General features: G+C 49.5%; 1 protein-coding gene across 1 annotated transcript in view; it reads left to right on the plus strand.

Annotated features, from left to right (window-relative positions):
- Positions 1-1,321: 1,321 nt before the first annotated feature.
- The window catches only part of SUSD3 (sushi domain containing 3), a 56,429-nt gene continuing 34,971 nt past the window's right edge, over positions 1,322-22,779 (plus strand). The window contains exon 1 of the mRNA XM_081185258.1: positions 1,322-3,372. Within this exon, the coding sequence (XP_081041384.1) occupies positions 3,285-3,372 (88 nt within the window). The 5' untranslated portion in view covers positions 1,322-3,284. The remainder of the gene's footprint in view (positions 3,373-22,779) is intronic.

The following is a 22,779-nucleotide window of genomic DNA, read 5'->3' on the forward strand; positions in this document are numbered from 1 at the left end:
GGGGATGAGGGCCACATTGCTTTCTGGCCATCTTCTGGGGGGTGTCTCATGTCAGTGGTTGGTGGTATCAGAAGCACCAGTGGTCAGAGAAGTAAATGTGAATGGTGCTTTTGTACAGTAGGCACCCCTCTCTATTCTCCATCCAGGAGAGAAATGGAGGATATGTGGCATGAGGAGGGCCTGAGAAAGAGATGTGGAGGGCCATAGCCAGCCCCAGAACATGAGGTTCCCCATCTCTGTCCTGTGAGTGACTTGGCTCTAGTCAGGTAGGTAGCAGTGTTGGTCTGATGCAGTCAAAACTTTTTTTTAAAATTGTCCAGTAGCACCTTAGAGACCAACTAAGAAGTTCTGGGTATAAGCTTTGAGTGCTACTGGACAATTTTTTTTTTTTTTGCTCTAGTCACCAATTCTTGGCCTAACCTACCTGACATGTGTGACACAAGGGTCAGTTGGACCCAGGCCCAGCCCATATGCTGTCCTGAGCTCCTCAAAGGAAAAGTGGGAGAGGGGCAACAGAATTAATAATGACAGCACTCCTTCGCTGAATTTTTTTAAGCACTTTTATGAAACGCCAATCATAATAAACATACAAAGACTACTTCTATCTGTAAGAATATTTTTCATTTGTGGTGGGGAAGGATTAGTCTTTTTAAATTTCTCATTGCCTCGTGCTTCAGGTGGTACCAGTGGCTAGCAGTGCTTTTAAACAACAGCATCCTAATAAGACTACAATCCTTTCTTCTTTCAGGTATAGAAGCACTATTGCTTGCTGCTGGAGCACATGGGAAAGGTCCCAGGTTTAATCTCTGACATCACTAGGTAAGGCTGAGAAAGACCCCAGAAAGCTGCTGTGTCAGTCAGTGTCAGCAGTGTTGAGCTGCAGTAAAACTTCAAATTGGTGCTTACCCTCAAAACTGGCAACTTAGCACTGCTAGCTGAATCTGTGTTGATCTTCTGTGATTTTTTGTATAATGAAGACTTGGAAAGAGGCCATGAGTGTAAGGAGTAGGTCAGTTTGGTCTCAGGGTTTGGATCTGAAATGTCAGGATTTCAGCCTCCTCAGGATCTCCAGGGGAAGAAGGAATTTGTACCACACAGAATCTTAGTAGGAAATTAAGTGACTGAAAACCATCAACACAAATCATACACATTCATTTTTTATAACTGAGCATTTGGTGATGTCACAGGAGCACAATGGAAGGCAAATTGAGCTCAGATTAAATCTAGCTTTGTTTGATGTTTTGTTTCTTTATATTTTGCTGGAAGCCGCTCGGTGTGGCTGATGTAACCCAGTCAGATGGACGGGGTATAATAAATTATTATTATTAATAATTGTTGTTCAGGACAATTTGTATTATTCTGGCCTTAAGACATCTGCATGCTTTTGTGCCCACAAGCATGCATGGCATCTGTCAACAGAAATGTGTAACTGCTTCAGAAGCAATCCCTAGTGCTGATTTTAAGATTGAAATTCCTAAGTACCTGATTTTCTACAGACCACCATTCCCTCTATTTCAATGCCACACTAACCAACATGATGGAGACTGTACCATCTACACTATAGGCTACGCACCCATGCAACAATTTGGGGGTCTTCTCTCTGTGACTGCTCACTATCTCTGTATGCGGTCTACCACAATCTAACCATCACAACAATAACAAAAAGCAGATTGCTCTTTCAGTAATCAGGTTCCCCTTCTTCTAGCCAGATTGTCAAATTGTCTGAGCCCCTCACTTAATAACCCAAGAATTCCACCTTGCTTTTGGTTCACATGGCCACAGCAAATCTGGGATTCCCACAGACAACGCCTTGCCTGCATTCATGCCTGTGGCTACATTTGGTGCTTTTGCTTAACCTGCATTCTTTCCCACCACTTCCTGATCTGCTGATCTGATAAGGCCTCCTTCTCACGAAAGGTGGCTTCTACCTTGAAAATTGCACCCTGCTCGCTGCAGATCATCAGGCCACGGGAATATAAACAGATGGCCTTGCCCTGACTTAGCCCAGCCCAGATCAGATTAATTTCCTGCAGCCAGCCAGTCAGCTGGTGGCGAAAGCTACCAGGCGGGGATTAGGTTATCATTTCCAAGGCTCAGAATTAATAATGACAAATTCATTAAGAGTTCTCTCTTGGGTAAGGTTGAGAGAAATATGTGAGATTCCTGGTGCTTCCTCTTTATTGCACACCATTTTTATCCTCTTTGGCTCTTGACTTTCCCCTCATTCATTTTCTTTGCCCTTGACTCTTCCTTTTTCTTCCTTTCCACAAACTGGGAGGTAATTTGCACAGAGGCGTTTTCAAAGGGCGAGTAGGTGCACATCTAAGGATCTCAGCACCCTTCACTCATTAGGGCGTTTTTAATATATGGGTAAAAAATTAAAATTGAAAGCCAAGTCTCCTAAAGGAAGTGCAAAGTATAAGCACAAAGTACGGTACAAATCTATGCTTTTGTAAACACCCAGGCACAGAGACACGTGCCTGATGGAAGCCTTCTCCTGATGTCTTCACCCATGATATTCTTACACGCGAGTAAGAAACTTCAGCCACGTGTGAAGATCGGGCAGGTCTGCGTTTTGCGCCAGATCAGCCGGGTAACCTTCCCACGAAGCGCCCATGATCCATCCGGCCCAGCAGGCACTTGCCTGTTTGTCTCACCTCCCGACCCGTATGCGTTTCCCCCGGGCAGCCTTAGTAGTGGAACCAGACGGGGCAGCGACCCTCCTCCTCCAGCCAGGCCTGCTGGCAGCTCTCTCCGGCCAGGAGAGGCGTCGCCGCTGCCCGCGCAGCCCCTGAGCATGTGGCTGAAGTGGAAGGAGCCCAGCCGATCTTGCCATCTGCAGCTCCGCGCTGCTGATCTCGGCTAAGGAGGTTGGGGGAAGCGGGCCAGAGGCGGGGGGCGGCGGAGGAGGAGGAGGAGGGCGGGGTCTTCAGGTGCTCAGCACCGTCCTTCGCTCGCTGCGAGCCAGACGCCGTTGGAGAAGTGCGAGGCGGCAGTTGGGCGGCGAGAAGTCGCGGGGAACGGATCGGGTCCCTCTGCCACGGCACCCTCGCGGAATCCTCTGCCTGCAAGCGACGCCGCCAGCCCTTCCCCGGAATCCCCTGCATGCCTGGATCCCTCGGCTGCCAGAGGAAGAGCCAGAGGCCGGCGGGCTGGAAGACCTCCGCTTTGAAGCTGCTGCACTCACCGTTGGGCAGTACTACCTCCTCCCTCCCTCCCACACGCACGCACACATTCTAGGTTGGGCGCCCCGAGGGTCGCGCGAAGGGTCCAGAGAGGGAGAGATGCAAACGGCGACTGCCTCGATCCTCGACGTTTCAAGGACGGTGGTGATCCGCGAGGACGGCAACCACCCCCAGAATAACTACACGGGTAAGGAAAGAGCCGTCTTGGCAGCTGAGGGTCGCCTGGAAGGGGGGCGGGGAGGGGGGTCTGCGCTGCGCTGCCTGACGCTTGAGATGGGCGCAACGACACAAAATTGGGGGGGGGGAGGGAAGAGGTCTTGGATTGTATGGGTGGGAAAGCCCAGCCAGGTGTGGGATCTGGGTTTGGGTAGGTACCCCGAGAGACACAACCCCCGCCCGCACACTTTCTCTGTAGGCATGATGAACCCCCTGAAAAGAGAAGCCCCGGGTTTCCTTTGGAAGGGTTGCTCTTCTGAGGGATCTGTCGTCCTTATGACTGCACGATGCTGAAGGATGGGCACTCTGCAGATGCCTCGAGGCGCTCTGGTTTGGAGCGTTGCTTGCTAAGCTCCAACCTTGGCGCTGAAACAGGTTCCGGGGCTGAGCCCAGCTTCTGTTCCGTGATGCGGAGGAGCCACCGCTCAGGCGCAAGCCATGAATGGAACAGGCTCCCGAGTTCATCTTCTGCCATCAGCGCCACTTAAAAGTTCAGAGGTGGCTGGTAGGAAAGATCTTTTCTTGAGCCCTTGGGGAACTGCTGCCTGTCAGAATACACAGTCCTGGGTTGCACTGACCAGCGGGCTGAGTCAATGCAAAGTTTGTTAGTGGTCAGGAAGATCCTTCAGAGGCTCACTCCTGAAGCCCTGCGGCGGTCTTTCATCTTCAAACGGGCCTAACCAAACTCTGTAACATTTCTAAGGAGCAAATTGCTTTGCATTTGGTCCCAGGTTCAATCCCCAGCCTCTCTAGGCAACCCTGGGAAATAATTCTGGAGAGCAGCTACTGTTCTCTTGTAGCCAGTGGATGGATCAAAGGTACGACTCTGTATAAGGCAGCTCCTTTTGTTTCTATCTCATTTACCCCAGCCTCATGAGACAGGCCACCTTCTTATTTTATAGACTTAGGGAGAAGTTTAGAGACAATGAGTTGTCTGCAATACCACCTCCAGATTCACAGAGAGATCAATCAGGATGCAGATTTCAAAGGCACTCAAGGTATCCTGTGCTGTATGTATCCTGCACGACTCTTCTCCTGTGTGGGAAACATTTCCCTGCAGTGAAATAAATGTTGGATTGAGCTTTTGGTGGGGGTGTTTGGAACCTATGAAGAGGCCCCCAAATCTGACATGCACGTCAGGCTGTATTTTTGGGTAACCCATATCAGATCAGAGGAGTGACTTAGGCGTAGTAAAGCAAGGTGCAGGATAATATATCTGCCTGTGCTGTAGTTTGCCCAATCCGGCTACCTGGAAGAGGAACTAGCTTCTGAATTTAAATTCAGATTTAATGAAGCTGACTTCAGGGCCAAAAATACACATTATGTGAGAAATCCATAACAGTTCTTGCTTTAAAGTGGAAGCTTTCTCCTTCCACTATTTTCCTGATCTAACCTTTTCCATCTCCGGAAAAAAAAGGTAACCAAGCTGCTGTTAGCCCACTGGAGGAAAGAAATTGCAGATACATCCCCCCTCTAGAGTTAAAAGCAGGTTGTTGAGTGTGATTTAGAACGAGAAAATGGTTTGTGTGTGTGTGTAAAATCATCAACACTGACACTGCTCCAGTCAAATGTGAAGCCCCCACAGCTGCTTTAATGTAAAAAAAAAGAAAGACGATGGGCAATCTAATAATAGAGTTTTCATGTAATGTCTATTTTGGCTTTAGTATACCTACAGAGGATTTTTCTCTTCCTCATCTTCAGAGGAAGCAACTTACTTTTGATTTGGGCACCCTTCAGGATATCCTAAAAAATATGCTCATCGTGATGGCATCTGTCAGAGCTGCTTCAAGATCCTAGCTCACAGAGGATCACGCTAGCCAGCGGTCATTAAGTAAAAGTCTTTATTGAATTACAGTTTCCATTCTCACGCTGCTGTCTGCAACTCTACGTCTACTAGCTAGATCGGCGAGGCTCCGTCTGAGTCTCCGCCCCGTGCGCACCAACTTAATATCCTAGCCTTGCTCCACCTTTTCCTCCTGACTGTCCTCCTCTGGGTCCCTCTACCCCCCGGGGCTTCTTCCTTCCGGGATTCTTCTGACGCTGACCCGGACCCTTCTGCCTCCTTGCGCCGGGCTTTAGGACCCGGTTCCCTTTCGGGGCTGCTCACTGCGCCGCCTTCCTCTGCATTTGAACTTGGCGCGCGCGCCCAACCTTCCACTTTCCTCTTAACCGTTTCCTCGCTCCCCGATGGAGGTGTGGCCACTCCTGACTCCTGCCCTCCCTCCTGTGGTGAGCTGCCAGCGCTTCCCTCCTGGCTCCTTTCCTCTTCCCTGCTTCCTGGCGGTGACGCTGGTCCCGATCTCCAGCTGCTCCCCCCTGAGTCTCCTCTGGCTCTATCTTCCTGGGGTGCCTCCCTAGACTCCCCCCTTGCCCTGGCCACTGGTGCTCCTTTCTGTGAATCCTCTGATTCACTGGAAAGACTGGGAGATCTCGGGTCGTCGTCATCACTCATCCTTTCCTCTGTCTCCTCCCCTTCGCTCTCTGTTTCCTCCCTTGCCCGTGCCTCTGCACCTAAACCCCTGACATCCATCCCCCCCTCGAAGCCCCCCAGTCCCCCCTCCCCTCCTTCCGGTGCTGGAGCTGGGGGCTGCTGTTGCAAAGGGACGAACGTCGGATATCGGTCGCTTCCCGTGGCAGGCCTCCAGCGGAACTCTTCCAGGTCTTCCTCTCTGCTCTCGTTGACGACAGTCACCTCTTCTTCCATCTCTGTGCCGCCGTGCTCGAAACCAGGGTCGTCCCCGAAAATGTCCATGTCCGTCTCTCCCGCACTTCCTCCAGGCGGCGTTGCTCTGCCGGAACAGTCCAGCCACTTCCTGCGGAACTGCTCCTCCGGCCTATCGTCCCACCAATACGAGGGTTCTGAGACCGATCCCGAGGGTGACCCCTCCGGGGAACGGACGTCTCGTGTTGGTTCCTCGTCCGAGTCGAACCCCCTGAACGTGCTGTCCGAAAGCGTGGGCGTGAAAAGCCAGTCGTCGAAAAAGTCTGCTGGCATAGGTCTATGTGGGAAGAGGGCATGAAACTCGTCTTTGAGCAGAGGTTCGTCTAAAGCGTAGCCCGGCACCCAGCTGTTCGCACTGGCCGGGGTGCCCTCCCTGGCGAGAAAGTATTCTACTCCCTCTTCCCCCCATCTGGAGTCCAAAATCTCCGTGACTTCGTTGATGCGCTCCTCCTGTGCCACTCCCGCGTGCCCCGTTCCTTCTCTGAGCGGACTCGGCGCCGTTCCGGGTTCCTGGAACCTGTGCGGTGCCTTGTAGGGAGTGAGCACCGATCTGTGGAACACCGGATGCATTCTGGAACCCTCCGGAAGCGCCAGCTTGAAAGCCACCGGGTTGACCTGCTCTTCGACTTGGTAGGGCCCCAGTTGTTTATGCCCTAGTTTCTTCTTGGCCAACGACCTGGCCGGCACTGCGTGGGCTGCTAACCAGACCCAGTCTCCCACGTGGAGCTCTTCACCAACCCTTCTGTGTTTGTCCGCTTGTACCTTGTATGCGTGTTTAGCCAGCTCCAGGTGGCGCCGCAGCTGATCGTGGACTTCCTGCAGCTCCGACGCGAACGCATCTGCTGACTGCGGCTCCCCTTCTCCCCTGCATTCCAGTCCCGGAAAGGTTCTAGGGTGCCGCCCGTTGTTGGCGAAGAACGGCGTGACGCCCGTGGATACGTGCTTCGTGTTGTTGTAGGCAAACTCTGCAAGCGGCAGGTAATCTACCCACGTCGCAGGCTGTTGGTTTGCATAACATCTCAGGTACTGCTGCATGATGGCATTGGCTCGCTCCGCTTGCCCGTTGGTCTGCGGGTGTCTCGCCGACGCCAGATTGATCTTGACGTTTAGGAAGCCCATCAGTTTCTGCCAGAAGTTCGAGATGAACTGCCGCCCGCGGTCGGACAGAATAGACCGTGGCAGACCGTGAACCTTGAACACGTGGTCTATGAACAGTTTGGCGGTTTGCTCCGCCGTGGCCACCTTAGCACACGGAATGAAATGCGCCATCTTGGAGAACAGGTCCACCACCACCAACACTGCCGTCTTGCCCCTTGAGCTGGGCAGATCCGTGACAAAGTCCAGGGCCACTCTCTCCCAAGGTTCGACCGGAGTTTGCAGCGGCTCCAACAGTCCAGCCGGCGGTTTGTGCACCGGCTTTGCCCTCTGGCAGGTGTCACACCTCGCTACGTAGTCTGCGACCTCCCCTCTCATTCCAGGCCACCAGAAATCCCTGGCTACTAATTCCACCGTCTTCTCCTTGCCGAAGTGCCCGGCCGTGGGTGCGTCGTGCAGCTGCTGTAGCACCTTGGCTCGAAGTTCGTCACCCGGCACGTAGATGGCCCCTTTACGGATGAGCAAGCCATCTCGTAGCTGGAAACCGTCGGCCGCTGCCTTGCCCCCTCGCACCTCTGCCATCTTCGTTCGTGCGAAGGAGTCCCCCTGCAACGCTCGCCGCACCGCCTCTAGGTCCACGGTCGCCGCGGCGCACGCCCACACTGTCGGTGCAAAGATGTGCATGGCGGCCGCTGGTGTTGCGTCCTCCAGATACTGTGGCTTGCGGGAGAGAGCGTCTGCCATGATGTTGGTGTCCCCCGGGACATACTCTATTCGGAAGTCGAAGTCCGCAAAGAACTCAGCCCAACGTATCTGCCTCTGGTTCAGGAACTGTGCCGTGCGCCAGTGTTCCAGATTCTTGTGGTCCGTGCAAACCTGCACCGTGTGCTTGGCGCCGATCAGAAAGTGCCTCCACGCCTTGAACGCTGCATGAATGGCCAGCAACTCCCTGTCCCATATGGTGTAGTTCTGCTCGGACTTGCTGAGCTTCCTGGAGTAAAACGCTCCCGGCCGCCACACGCCCTGCGGGTCCTTCTGCAGCAGGACCGCCCCCACTGCTCTGTCCGAAGCGTCTGTCTCCACCCTCATCGGCATGCTGGGGTTGACATGCAGCAGCTGCTCTTCCGACGCGAAGAGACGCTTGAGGGCCTGAAAGGACTGCTCCGCCTGCTCTGTCCAGATGAACTTCTTCTTCTTGGAGCTAAGGGTGTCAGTGATGGCCGCCGTCTGCATCGCGAAGCCCTTGATAAACTTGCGATAGAAGTTCGCAAAGCCGACAAACCGTTGGACCTCCTTCCGGTTGCGTGGGCTCTTCCAATCCAACACCGCTCGAACCTTGGCGCTGTCCATGGCGAGCCCCTTGGCAGACAGCTTGTAGCCCAGAAAATCCACCTCCGGCACGTCAAATTGGCACTTCTCCAGCTTGGCGTAGAGCCTGTGTTGCTTTAGCCTGCCCAGCACTTCCTTGACGTGCTTGTCATGTTCTTGCTGCGACTCCGAAAAGATCAGGATGTCATCCAAGAAACAGACGCACGTCTTGTAGAGAAGTCCCGCCAACACGTGATGCATAAATGCTTGAAAAACGTGAGCGCCATTTTGCAGTCCAAAAGGCATAACTCTGTATTCGTAGGTACCCAGTGGCGTGAACATGGCTGTCTTCCACTCATCACCTTCCCGCATGCGAATGAGGTTGTACGCCCCCCGCAGGTCCAACTTGGTGAACACCTTTCCCTTCCGTACCTTCGCCAGGAGGTCGTCGATGCGGGGCATGGGGAAGTCCGACGGCTTGGTCACACTGTTCAAAATCCTGTAATCCACTACGAGTCTTTTTTGGGGCGTGTCTCGCTTCTTAACAAAGAATACAGGACTGCCCCCCACTGCCTTAGACTCCCGGATGAAACCGCGCTCCAAATTATGATCGATGAAGTCTTTGAGTTCCTGCAGTTCGTCCTCAGACATGGAATACAGCTTCCCTTTAGGCAGCGCCGCCCCCGGCAGCAGGTCAATTTTGCAGTCATATGGTCTGTGAGGGGGTAGCCTGTCCGCCTCCTTCTCGCAGAAAACTTCCAGAAATTCTGCGTACTTGTGGGGAATCGCTTGCAGTGTGCCTAGCAGCAGCTGTGACTCCTCTTCCTCTCCTTCCTGCCTGGGTACGATGCAGTGTTCAGCACAAAAGGAAGAGCCGAAGACCAGCTGCCTCTGGAACCAAGCCATCGTTGGGCTGTGCTTGTCCAGCCAACTCATACCCAATACAATGGGCGTGTCAGACAGTTGAGTGACGTTGAAGCTGATGACTTCCCTGTGATTCCCAAGTCGCATCACCATTGGTGGCGTCTGCTTCACCACTTGCCCCCCTAGCAGCTCCCTGCCATCCACCGTGACAACCTGCAGGGGCAGTGTGGCCGGCAGCAACTGCACAGCGTGCCTGTCGACAAATTCCTGCCCTATAAAGTCCGCGTTGCTGCCGGAGTCGATGGTGATTGGCACGTCCATGGTGATTCCATTGGGCAGCTGGAGAGATGCTGTGAGCCTCACTACTGGTTTGGGCGGGAGGGGGTTCACTGGCTGTAAAATTTCTGGGGACTGCGTCACTAACACGTCTGGCTGGGCCCCAGTGCCTCTTCCTCCAGCCAGACATTGTCGTTTCCCTGCTGTGGTCCTCCCTGCTGCGTTGCTGCAGTCACCATTGCTGAGGCTGCAGTAAGCTTGTGGGGCCTCTGGGGACACTCTTTCGCCATATGCCCTGGCTGCTCACAGACGTAACACTTCCTGGTCCCTCTAGGAGGCTTCGCCTTCACTGCTGCCGGTGCTAGGGCTCTGGTTGCTGACTGAGCCCTTGCACCTCCAACCTCCATAGGTTCGGCTCCTCCTCCTGGCGGAGGCGTGGATTGCGTTCGCGCTGCTTCTCTGGGAAAGAAGGAGGGGCCCCCGGCTGGTTCGCGCCCTCCACGTCCTTCGTCCTTGCTCCACGGACGTCCTTCCAGCCTCACCCCCACGGCCAGTGCCCTCTGAACGACCTCCTGGGTGGTTCGGGGTCTCTCCCCCCTCGCTATCTCATCTTTAATCGAGTTGTGCAGTCCCTCCCAAAAGAGGTCTCTTACAGGAGCCGAATCTCTGTCCCATTCCAGGGCGCTGACCAAGGCGAAAAAGCGTGCATGATACTGTCTGACGCTGGCCCTCCCTTGTCTCAGCCCATGCACCTCCTTCCGTGCAAGATCAATGTCAATACTTGATAAGAAACACCCATCCATCGCTTTAATAAAGGCATCCGCATTCTGGAGCGCCGGATCGTTATCTCTCCATAAATTGCGCAACCATGCTTTCGCCTCCCCATGCAGATGGGACATGATGAACCCCACTCTCTCCTGTTCATCTCTAAAGTCTTTATGCAACAGTTGCAGTGCGCACAGTACGTCGGCTCTAAAGTTGGGATACTGTTGCAGGTTCCCATCGAAGTGAGAGAGCAGCCCGCCTGTCCGTCTCGCCAACCCAATTCCCTCCTGCCGGGGTGGTTGCTTTGCCAGTACGTCTAACCTGACCTGGAGATCCCTGCAGGCGGCAGCTGCCTCGTCCTCTCTCTTCCTGGATGCGAGAACCTCGGCGTTCAGTTGTGCCACTGCTTTTCTGAGGTCCTCTATCTGCTGCTCAGCCGTCATGTCTCCTGCCGTTCGTGAGCTCGCTAGTGGGCGCCTGTTTCTCTCCTCTCCTCGAGGCTGCAGATGCCCACAATGTGGAGACGGAGCCTACTGTCAGAGCTGCTTCAAGATCCTAGCTCACAGAGGATCACGCTAGCCAGCGGTCATTAAGTAAAAGTCTTTATTGAATTACAGTTTCCATTCTCACGCTGCTGTCTGCAACTCTACGTCTACTAGCTAGATCGGCGAGGCTCCGTCTGAGTCTCCGCCCCGTGCGCACCAACTTAATATCCTAGCCTTGCTCCACCTTTTCCTCCTGACTGTCCTCCTCTGGGTCCCTCTACCCCCCGGGGCTTCTTCCTTCCGGGATTCTTCTGACGCTGACCCGGACCCTTCTGCCTCCTTGCGCCGGGCTTTAGGACCCGGTTCCCTTTCGGGGCTGCTCACTGCGCCGCCTTCCTCTGCATTTGAACTTGGCGCGCGCGCCCAACCTTCCACTTTCCTCTTAACCGTTTCCTCGCTCCCCGATGGAGGTGTGGCCACTCCTGACTCCTGCCCTCCCTCCTGTGGTGAGCTGCCAGCGCTTCCCTCCTGGCTCCTTTCCTCTTCCCTGCTTCCTGGCGGTGACGCTGGTCCCGATCTCCAGCTGCTCCCCCCTGAGTCTCCTCTGGCTCTATCTTCCTGGGGTGCCTCCCTAGACTCCCCCCTTGCCCTGGCCACTGGTGCTCCTTTCTGTGAATCCTCTGATTCACTGGAAAGACTGGGAGATCTCGGGTCGTCGTCATCACTCATCCTTTCCTCTGTCTCCTCCCCTTCGCTCTCTGTTTCCTCCCTTGCCCGTGCCTCTGCACCTAAACCCCTGACAGCATCCTAAAGTGATATACTCAATGCTAAATGTACCAGGAGAGATATTTTTTTTTTTGGGGGGGGATTCATTGCTTTTGATAGGGGAAATCTAGGCACATCTAGGGACTCGGACGTGTGTATCTTTGGCCGGATACGACTGTTATTCAGAACTAAGAAATCACCAAGGGGCAAACTACCCAGTAAATGCATTACTTCGAAGCATGTCAGGGGTTTCCTTTTAAAAATGTAACAGTGAACATGCCCCCCCCATTGATTTCCATTGAGGCTATCAGGTGCAGGTAGGTAAGGATTAACTTTTCAGTCCCCAGCCACAGTCCCAATGAAACTTGCTTTCCCTGCCCTATTGCTGTTAGCCTTAGAAAAGCTCCCATTGTTGCTCTTCCTGGATGAAAATTCCCTCGTGTCTATTTTTTTAAAAAAAGAAAACAAAACTGGCATGCTTCCAAGTGACATGTAGTTGGCCCTGATTTAACTTTGCTGCTCAGCTTGTTAGTGTCTAGAACAAATGCTGCCCATTGTCTTTTAGTAGAGGAGGCAATAAAGAGAAACCTATTTTGACTTGCTGATTTCAGCTCAGTTTGAGCAGAGCAGAATGCACATCCTTTGAAAGAGACTAAAATCGTACCCTTCACTTCCCTCTTGCTGGTGCACCACTCATTTCTGCTTCCTTTACAATTCTTACCATAAAGAGGGAAGTGATGTCAGCTGAGGTCATGCAATAAGCTGGCCTCACGCAGAGCGAGGATTTCTCGGCAAGGACACTTTCAGTGGTCATTAGTGGAATGTGCTTGCAGACACACCGTGATACGGAGAATAGGACAATAGTACGTATTGAAAGTCAATAATGAGTTCCTTTATACTTAGGAGAAAATGAAACTGACGCTGTGGTGCAGCTCTCTTGAGAAGTCATCCATTCGCGGCAGCAGTAAACTTTATTTCCTATCCCCTTGAGCTAAAACGGAGGATTCATTGCGCTTTCCAAAATCTGGAACTGGGAGGAATGGCCTGCTGGGCAGTTCATGATGAGGATGATAAAATAAAGCAGTTTCCCTGCTTTTATTGCTATCTGGAATTTTGAGTGCAATGCTAAGCATTCACTGAACATCAAAATGAATGGGTACAGGATGTGCCAGTCCTTTTCTTTTAGCAGAAGCCATCTCAATATTTTCAGCTAAAACCAAACAAACCTTTTGCAAATGATGCTCTCCTTAATGCAGTTTCAGTTTTGAAGTAAACATTCCATCTTTTTCTGATGCTCTGAAGTCAATATGGCTACACACAAGATGGAGGTGTCAGCAGGGTCAGGGAAGCCCCCAGGTTTGCAGAACTATAAAACTATTTTGGGGCGAAACCCCAAAGTGAGGTGGGGAACCCCAAAAGCAGTCCAGTGAAGACTGGGTGCTGTCACTGAATGCTGACTGACAGTCAGGAGGAGATGGGAAAGCATGGTGGAGAAGCAGTGGAATGGAGTACTGTGAAGGGGGCATGGCTGGCTTGACTGGAACAACGAACAGGAGCACTCCACACGGCAATGTTTTGTTGCAGGTTCTACTTGTCATTTCATAATAGCTATTTAGCAGCTGGCGTTTGTACCATATATTTTTGAAAAGGCTCACTTGTGTTGTAGAATTGTACTGAAAATCTGTCAAGATTCTACTTAGAGGAAAGGCTATGGGAAAAGAAGGGGAGCATGTCAACATCATTTAGTTCAGAAAATTCCCTCAGCATGCTTAAGACTTATAAATGAGCTTTGCAAGATGTACATCTTTGCAAAGCTGCAAATGCATATTCTCTAACGTTAAAAGTATATATTGCTGGAGAAATCCACAGGTCCCTGATCACGTAAAAATGTAACGCTACCAAGATAGATATCTTACATTTATTTTTGCAGCCCAGATAAATATGAAGAACGGGGAAGTCTTCTGTTCCCCATTTACAGCCCAAACGTTTGTGCCAGTGGCAGAAGTTGCCTGTCTAAATCTCTTGCTCCCGGAGCAGCAGCACTGAGTGCACCTGTCTTTCACGTCCTTCTTTTCACTTGTATGTTTTGTTGCAAGGCTATTAGAAATGTAATCTACTTTGCTCACATAAAGCCTGATTCTGTGGGCTTTACTTTACTATTTATGGTACAGTAATGGACCACCAAGGGAGCCGTACACTAAGAAGAACGGCCTGTTCCAGGTTGGCTGCCTCACTGAACCCATACAGCTTATCAGTCAAAGGTGCTGGGAGGCTGGCAGTTGAAGCGACAGAGTGATCTGTATGAAAAGTGGCATCTCTCTCTTATGTTGCTGTTCTGCCCTCACTTACGAAACTATTCAAACAGAAATGCACAGTGGTGGGCACGCTTCCCTCTCCCAACAAATGTCACACACCCCTTAAATATGTTGCGGCATCAGGAGAGTGCAGTCCATAGCTCTTCCTGTCAACTGCCTCAAAATTCCTCTAAGAAAATGGCTGCCCTTCTGCTTGTCAGCCCTTTGAAACAGCTTACATTGGTGGTCATAGATCATGTGTGTCTGTGTATCGGGGGTGGTTTGTGCAATGCACCATGCTTTTCTAGAAGGAATTGTTGCTGGTTGTAGTTAAGTAGCCTACTGCAGGGCTGTGACGACAGTCCATAATGTTACACTCATACAACTTCTTCAAGGGATGAGAAGTTCAGATGTGCTGCTTTTACCAAGCATTGGTGTCCTAGAAAATGGGGTTATGGCATATTGTAGTGTTTGGGTTTATTTACCAGTATACAGGTTGAACTCCAAAAACAGCCAACTTCGTTACCTCACATCAGAGCTTTTTATTATATTCTAGAGGATGGTAAACATCAGGCCAGGGTGTGTGTGAAATGAGGTCCCCCAGGCTTGACCCTTAGGACTCTACCCAGATCATACACCCTCTCTCTAGGCTTCTGGCATTTCTTCACACACTAGGTATTTTGGTCACTGTCTGGCCCTGCTCACCATTGGTGTGTGGCTCTCAGAAGCTTACCCAGAAGGGATTGCGGCCCCCGGGCCCTACTGCTTGTAATGTTTATATTTTACTTTCATGCATTGCTGTAAGTCGTCTTCAGACCTTTGTAATGGAAGGCAATAAATCAAGTAATAAAAATGAAAGGCATTCAGCATTCCAGAATGTTCTTTATAGACAGCCTCTAATAGCGCAGCAATAAAATTGCTAGCACATTTGCAAAGCTAAGCAGGGTCCAGTATGGTTTTGAATTGGATGGGTGACCATGTGTAGAATTGCAGGGGGTTGGACTAGATGACACTTGGGGTCCCAGCTCTACAGTTATATGGTTCTATGATTCTTAATCTCTTTGTCTTTCTCTCTCTTGTCATATGTACACACCTATGGAGACCTATATTGCATCAAAGTTACCTAGGGAGAAAACTATGCCCGCCTGCTCCCTCTTCTGATCAGCTTTCCCTATTCAGAACATTCCTAAGTGGTCTTGCATCAAGAGGCAGTCTTCTAACAATTACGGTATCTCCAATGGAGACCCATTGCCAGAATACCCCGGGCTATTAACACTCCTTTGTCAAGTTCAAGACTATGTCCCCTGCATATTGACATGAGTAGTCAGTGTGGTTTCCTCCAAATTTTGTTGGGGAAGCACCATGTTGCCTTAAGGCAATCCACAGTGATGGCTCAGTCCATGTGAATTGGATTGTAAAAACCAATAGCAATGAATTGTCATGAGGAATTTGAAAGAAACTGTATGCAGGGAGTGGGCTGGGCCCTCTGATTTCCCTTGCCAAATACAGTTATGGCATCTAGTCAAGATAGATGCTCAAATCTTTTTGTCATAAAACGATAGCAGAAATCATGTCAGGATTGAGAGCACACTTAGAAATTCAGCTTCTCTTTGCTCAGGGTCTGGGTGAACAGACAGATTATCCTGGAGTGGACTTATTATTTGGAAAGACCTGCAGAGCCATAAAAATGTGTTTGTATATGAGAGGGTAGACCACACATATATCCCTGAAGTGACTGCATGGGAACTTCTCTGTGTGAAATGCTTACTGCCAATAAATAACTTCATTTACCTGAAAACCATTTATAACAGAAATTTTACACATGTAAAACAATTTCTTATTCATAGACAAAGCAGATTGGACAGGAATTTAGTGAGGGGAAAAGTGCGCCCATTTGCACTGTCTTAGGCTGCATTAAATGTCCCCTCCTGGCGCTGAGTTGCGCAAAAGGTCTAGAGTCCCCACTTTACGTATAGGCATAATTGTCATAGTCCTGTCATTTCTCAGCTTACATCAAAGGCCATTTACCTTATGGTTGCCATTACTGCCAAGGGACCCAATTTCACTGCAAAACAATGACTGACCAAAAACTAAAAGCGCAAAAAATTGCTTCTATATTTTTGCATTAACGGGGGATTGGATGAGGTGGCCTTTGAGGTCATTCCAGCTCCATGGTTTTACGATCACTCCCAGAAATCACCAGTCATTTAACTAGAGAACTCACAGCAGCAGGCAAAGACATTCAAATTGCCAGTCTCCAGAAGTAAAGCCAGTGCTTTTTTCTGGAGTACTCTAGGGTACACAGTACCAACACCTTTTTTTTTCTAGAAGAAAAGGCATTGGTTAAAAGCATGGCACGTACTGTAACAACTTGTGAGTACCAGCACCTTTTATTCTAGAAGAAAAACACTGAGTAAAACAATATAATATTCCCTTATAGAGGAGCTGCTTGAGTCCTGACTTTATTCCCCTCAGACACAGACCCTGGAGTGAATTAAGAGAATGTAAGTCTCAATCAGTCTTTAATTCAAGGTTCTACAATAGCCATTGATTGCTTTTTTATTAGTTAGGCAGACCAGAGGCCTGAGGTAGAAGCAGGGTAATTAATCTGGCTGGAAAACTATTAATAATTCCCAGGCACTCCCATTTTAGCCAGCATACTAATGGACACCGGAGTTCTGCATTTTGGAGCGTAACAAGAGGCCTTCTGGGGTCAGGCCAAAGGCCTTTCTAGTTCAGCATTCAGTTTCCCAGAGGCCTCTTGGGAAGCCCACAAACTGGGCATGAGAACAATATCCCTCTCATACTATGGCTCCTCCGGTGACTGGCATTCAGAGGTATGCTACCTCTGACCCTTATGTCCATGAAGACTAGCAGCTATTATTGATAGTGTTGTTCTCCATACATTTGTCTAATCCCATTTTAAAGCCGGCTGAGATGGTAGCCATCATTGCATCTAGTGGCAGCGATTTCCAAAGCTCTGCAGCGGTGTTTGTGTGAAGACAGGTGAAGGGAACAAAGGGGTTTGTGATATCTTTTGAACACAGCCAAATTGGCTCTCTCTCAGGGCATAGGCTGATGTGGTGGTTGGTTCCACAGAACTAGCCATAGCTCAGTGGCAGGGCATCTATGCTGTGTGTAGAAGCTCCCAGGTCCAATCCCAGTTAGGGCTGGGAGAGACTTCCTCTCTGAAACCTTGGAGAGCTGTTGCCAGTCAGTGCTGACAGTCCTGAGCTGGACAGATCAATGGACAGACTCAGAGTCAAAACCAAGGATGCCTTTCTACCAATATGGCAGATAGCATCCCCGCCCCCAAACAAAAAACCAGGCAAGTCCATTCTATGCTCATTGCATCCATAGAGTATCTTGAGTAAAGTTCAACAGGTGATGGGAATCATTCTCATTGAAACTGGGCCTCCTCTTCACAGGAAGAGGGCAAAAGGCTTTGTCAGCGATTCAGAATTAATAGGTAAAGGATAAAGGACGGGGTGTCTCTCTGTGTTGCCCAGCTGCTTGTAAATGATTTGTCTCAGTGATGTTACCTTGTGGGAAATGCTTAGAGATAAAGTGTGGGCAGGTGGGTGTGAGCGAAGACTTTACCTTGCAAGGCGCTTGCCTACCTTTCTGCCTCAGTCAGACCCGAGCAACCTTGTGAATCCCTTTTCAGACGTCAGTGTTTCCAGAAGCAATGGTCCGCAAATCTGCACTTTAAAAAGCTGCCTGCTGCTCAGCCATGAAAAGGTCAAGGGAACTGTGCTTCTAGCAATGTCCGTCCTCCCCGTTCCAAGCGAAGAGATCAAAGCCAGGATATAAGTAATATATTACCTGCAATATAAAATGTGAGCACACCAGGCGGGCTGCATATCCTTGCTTCAGTTAGAATCTGCCATAAAGGATAGTTGACTGTGTGGAAAGAATTAATATGACATATACTTAACATGACTTTGGTGCTCCAGGTGTGGATCCTTGCGTAATGAGAATGGCACTGTGCAATGTGTGCATGCACAAGAGGGCAGTATGAGCCGGCTTGGATATGGGAAGGGGAAAAAACTCCTTAAAGCCTTAAAACAGGCACTATTGCAAGCGTCACATCATACTTGTTCCACATTTGTAAGAAATTGGTCTTTTAATGTGGCAACACACACACTTTGGAACTCCCTGCCTATTGACATCAAGCACGCTCTTTCACTGTACTCTTTTCATTGCCTGCTAAAAACATTTTTGTTTAGGCAAGCCAATCCAGACATATTGAACAATTTAATGCGTTTTAACCTGGTTTTAGCTAATTGTAGATTTTGATTATTTTTTAATGTTTTAAATAGTTGTTTTTACTGATAATTTTATATTATTAGAATCATTTTACAGTGGTGCCTTGGGTTACAGACACTTCAGGTTGCAGACTCCACTAACGCAGAAATAGTACCTCGTGTTAAGAACTTTGTTTCAGGATGAGAACAGAAATCACATGGTGGTGGCGCGGCAGGCCCCATTAACTAAAGTGGTACCTCAGGTTAAGAACAGTTTCAGGTTAAGAACGGACCTCCAGAACGAATTAAGTTCTTAATCCAAGGTACCATTGTATTTTATTCCTTTTGGAAAAACCACTTGGATGTTTCATTACAATGAAGTGGTATATACAGTTTGTGAAATAAAACCAAATAAATAAATAAAGACATCTCAATAAGGACTGAACACATGGTTAGCGGCCACAGAATGCTGGGTGATGTTGGTGGGAGGCCGAAAATGGAGGAGTGAGGGAATGGAATGGAGTATCGTGGAAGGAGGTATGGCAGAATAGAAGTAGTCCACACCACAACATTCTGTCACAAGTTCCATTACACACACACACACACACACACACACACACACACACACCTGCCTTAGCCTTACTCTTCAATACTTTCTTTAGACCAGTGTTTCCCAAACTTTTTTGGGCAACGGCACACCTGTTTACTGAAAAAAAATCTCGCGGCACACCACCATTAAAGCCCCGCCCCGTGACGTCAGCGCGCAGCGTCACGCCGGGAGGGACGCACGAAAGTGAAAGTTTTTTCCCTCCCCCTTGCCGGGGAACCTTCAAGCTTTGGGGGTGGGAGGAGGCAGCAGAGCGAGGGACTGAGGGACGGCGGCAACTGAGGCGGCGGCGGCTGTTGTGGTGGTGGCGGCGATAGCGGGCGGAGGAGGGGGCGGCGGCAGGGCTTGAGGAGCCGTCGCCGGGAGTTGCTGCAGCTCCTCGAAAGGCTTCTCTCAGCTGCGCTCAATCCGCTTCGGAGAGGATTTCCCCTCCGGTCCCATGCGTTCGTTTGGGGCATCGCTCCGGCTGCTCCCTCTCCCGCCGCGCAGGAGCGATGCCTCTCTCTGGCTCTCCCTCCGCGCAGGCTGAGGGAGGGAGGGAGGTGCGCGTGTGACCCGTCTCTGCTGGGAGACCAAACCCAGTGAGGCAGAGTCGCGCGGAGGCGCCCAGGCAGCGCTGCCGGCTGCGAGGAGGAGCGCCAGGCAGCAGCAGGAGGCGCGGCCTCTCCTCGCCGCCGCCCCGCCTCTCGCCGCCCGACTCGCCCGCCTCCCTCCAGGCATCTCGCGGCACACGAGGCAACGTCTCACGGCACACTCGTGTGCCGCGGAACACCGGTTGGGAAACACTGCTTTAGACAATGTATGAAAAATTTGTCTTTCTACTTTATCATCATTTGAGAACTAAAAAAGTGGGGTGCTTTGAAGGGCTGGCTTGACAGAGTTGTGTGAAAATCCTCATGCTTCAGATGCTGTGAAGCTTTTGGAAAGTTCTAGTTGTGGTGCTTGGCCGATGACGACCACTTTGCTCATGGAAATCACATGCTGCACGAACACAGAAATAAACACATACACATGTGAAGCACCGTCAGAGTTGGACATATGAGCAAGGCCCAAACAAGGAGTGTGTGGCTGAAATCATAATATATAATAAACCCTGTGATAGTAGTCTGAATTTCGACTGTGAGAAGCACCTAGACAGCAGCTGTGGATGGGGTGGTGAGGCAGCACTACACACCTGACCTCTGGCTGGTCATTTTGCTGCTGCTTACTAGGAGGTACAGAGGGAGGTGGTGGTGAGTCTGGCACAGTGCGAATGCGCCTGCAGAGTCAGTCCAGACTCCTGCCAGTGTGTTCGCACCACATCCACCTCCCTTCTCTCTTTATCTCCTGTTAAGCAGCTGTGATGTGTCCAACCAGAGTCAGCTGAGTGATGGAACCCCACTGCTCGCTAGTGCTCAAAAGTCATATTCTCTCCATCTCTTTGTTTGTTTGTTTTTAAGAATTAGATTAGCTATCTTTTAAGTTTAACATGAGGTTAGAATTGGTACTGAGCAAGTAATCAGACACAATTAGGGTTTGCCTCTCTTGTTTTCTAGGCAGATGTGCTGATATTGATTGAAAAGGTGAGGGCCATCTCTGCTTTGCTACATTAACCAAGGAAGTCTGTTAGAACTAATTTGCAGCATTTTGCTTTGCCATTCTTTTCATTACAGTGATAAACAAGCTTAACTTGTGCTTGATCCCTGTCATCTTCCCCTCGTCCCCCAGGGTCAGGGGAGCAAAAACTTGGGCACAGCAGTTTAATCATTTGTAGGATGTGCAAAGGCTTCCCGGTTATCTTATGCATATTCCTGCCTTGCCAAACAACAGTGTTCGTGCGTTTGCCACAACATTTACCTGCCAAGGTTGGTGTGCGATTTTCAACAGGGTAGGATCACCTGAACGTGCATTGTCCATATTATTTTGGATGATGCTATAATTACGATCCCATCTCATAGGCATAGGGCAGGGCTGATGGGAGCTGAAATGATATCTGCTTAATTGTACAAGCTTAAATGTATATGATTTGCACAATTATTACATGTACAAGCATTTCATGTAGATGTGTGGGTGGGGGTCCAGCCGGATGTCCACCTCTCTGGTCAATACAACTGACTGCCTACATGATTCTGACATGAGCAAACTGTAAACACGAAGGCTCTGTATGCATAGTGCAAAAAGCACCCCCCTACATATTAGTAGTAAGAACAGCCATTGTATGAATAGTGCTAGTGCTGTGGTACTAATAGATCAATCACCACCTCCCAGCCTAACCCACCTCAAAAGGTTGTTGTGAGAATAAATAGAAGGGAAGGAAGAATAATGTACACCATTCTGAACAACTTGGAGGAACTGGCATAGTAAATAAATATGTACAAATGCTCTTGTTCATATTAAAAGATGGAATGGCTGACTAATTGGTCACGATACCCAGTGATGGCTACTGCAGATCATTCAGAAGAACAGACCATAGATTTACTAATTCTCTGCGATGAAAAGTACAGCTCTTGTTACCTTTCCTGTTCTGGTGAAGCTTTTTGGTTTCTGTCATAAAATGAACTGATCCACTCCTGTGCTTCCACTATTTTAATGGTTTTAGTGCAGGAATTCATGTGGCCACCTCCTCTGGGTTCAGTAAAGTACATTTCTGTTCTAGCGGTTCTGTAATGGAGGTCAAAATGGTGTGAAAAGAATGAGCCTCGCTTAGCCTTGAGCTGGGTCAGCTTGAAAATTCAGAAATGAAAAACTGGCTTGCATCTTCACCTTCCTCCCACAGAGAACGTTTCCCTTGTCTGGCACGATCCAGTCTGACGGATGTCATGTCACTCTTGCACGAGCATGGTCATGTTGCCATTGTGAGATTCTGTAGATGCACCATGGGCGTTATTTGGGGTGCTGAACAGCATTCGAATATAATAGCTTCCATGTTGTAAAAAGTTGAAATAAAAGGAAGCCCTGTGGAACTCTTTTCTTAGAAAGTGGGCTTGTGAGATTTACTATTTCTTTTCCAGAAAGAAAGAAGCTTGGCTGTTAAGACTGGGATCTTCTGTTGTTTTCATTTCGTACATCTTTTGCAGCTCCAAGGTTTACAGGTTAAAGCAAAACAAATGCAAACTATTAGAAGTTTTCACATTGTGTGTGTTCAGATAATATTTTCTGTTCTTCCTTTTGTCACCCGCCCCAGTAGTGCATACATTAAACCAGGTGTGGGTTACCTGTGACCCTCCAAATATTAAATCATGTGGATGGTGAACCTTTGACCTTCCAGCTCATATCAGCCCCCGCCAGCATGACCAATGGTTAGGGGTGATGGAAGCTGTAGTGCAGCAAGTATTTGGAGGGGCACAGGGACCTCATCCCTGCTGTACGTTTCTAGATTCTGATTAACAGCTGGCTCTAACTGGCATGGAGGGTGTAATAAATGCATCTGTTGATATTTGTGTTTCATAGAGACAGAACATCCACTTGGTATCAATAGTCTGTTGCTTGTCTTTATATTTTCTTTTTCTCCCCAGCACACCTTTTTCTGTGGCTGAGATTTAGTTTAAGCACAGCACTGTGACAACAAAATATGCCTCTTGCAGGACAGCACAAATTGATGACTATGACAGCTTTTTTTGATAACGTGCCAAGCAGCTAGTAAATGTAATGTTTAAAAATATATACGGTAATCTCCTCTGGACCAAACTGGCTGAGCATGTTCAGTGAGCTACCTGAACATAAACCATGCTCTGGTTTGAAATGCTGGATAATTTATGAAGGTAATGGCTGCTCAAAGAAGAACTGGGAAATGGGCAGCCTTTTCCATACAAATGTCCACACTTCCCTGCTTTGACAGTTCTGAGGGGGAGGTGAAGGATTGTTTTGTCTGCTAATGCTGGTTATACAAAGTGTGTGTGCTGCAACAAAAGGCAGGAAATTCCCTAAAGCTACTGCTGAGATGCTGTCTTGGGCCCTTTCTGCCAATTCAA

The sequence above is a fragment of the Podarcis bocagei genome (assembly GCF_964188305.1).
Source record: "Podarcis bocagei genome assembly, chromosome: 2".
Lineage (NCBI taxonomy): Eukaryota > Metazoa > Chordata > Lepidosauria > Squamata > Lacertidae > Podarcis > Podarcis bocagei.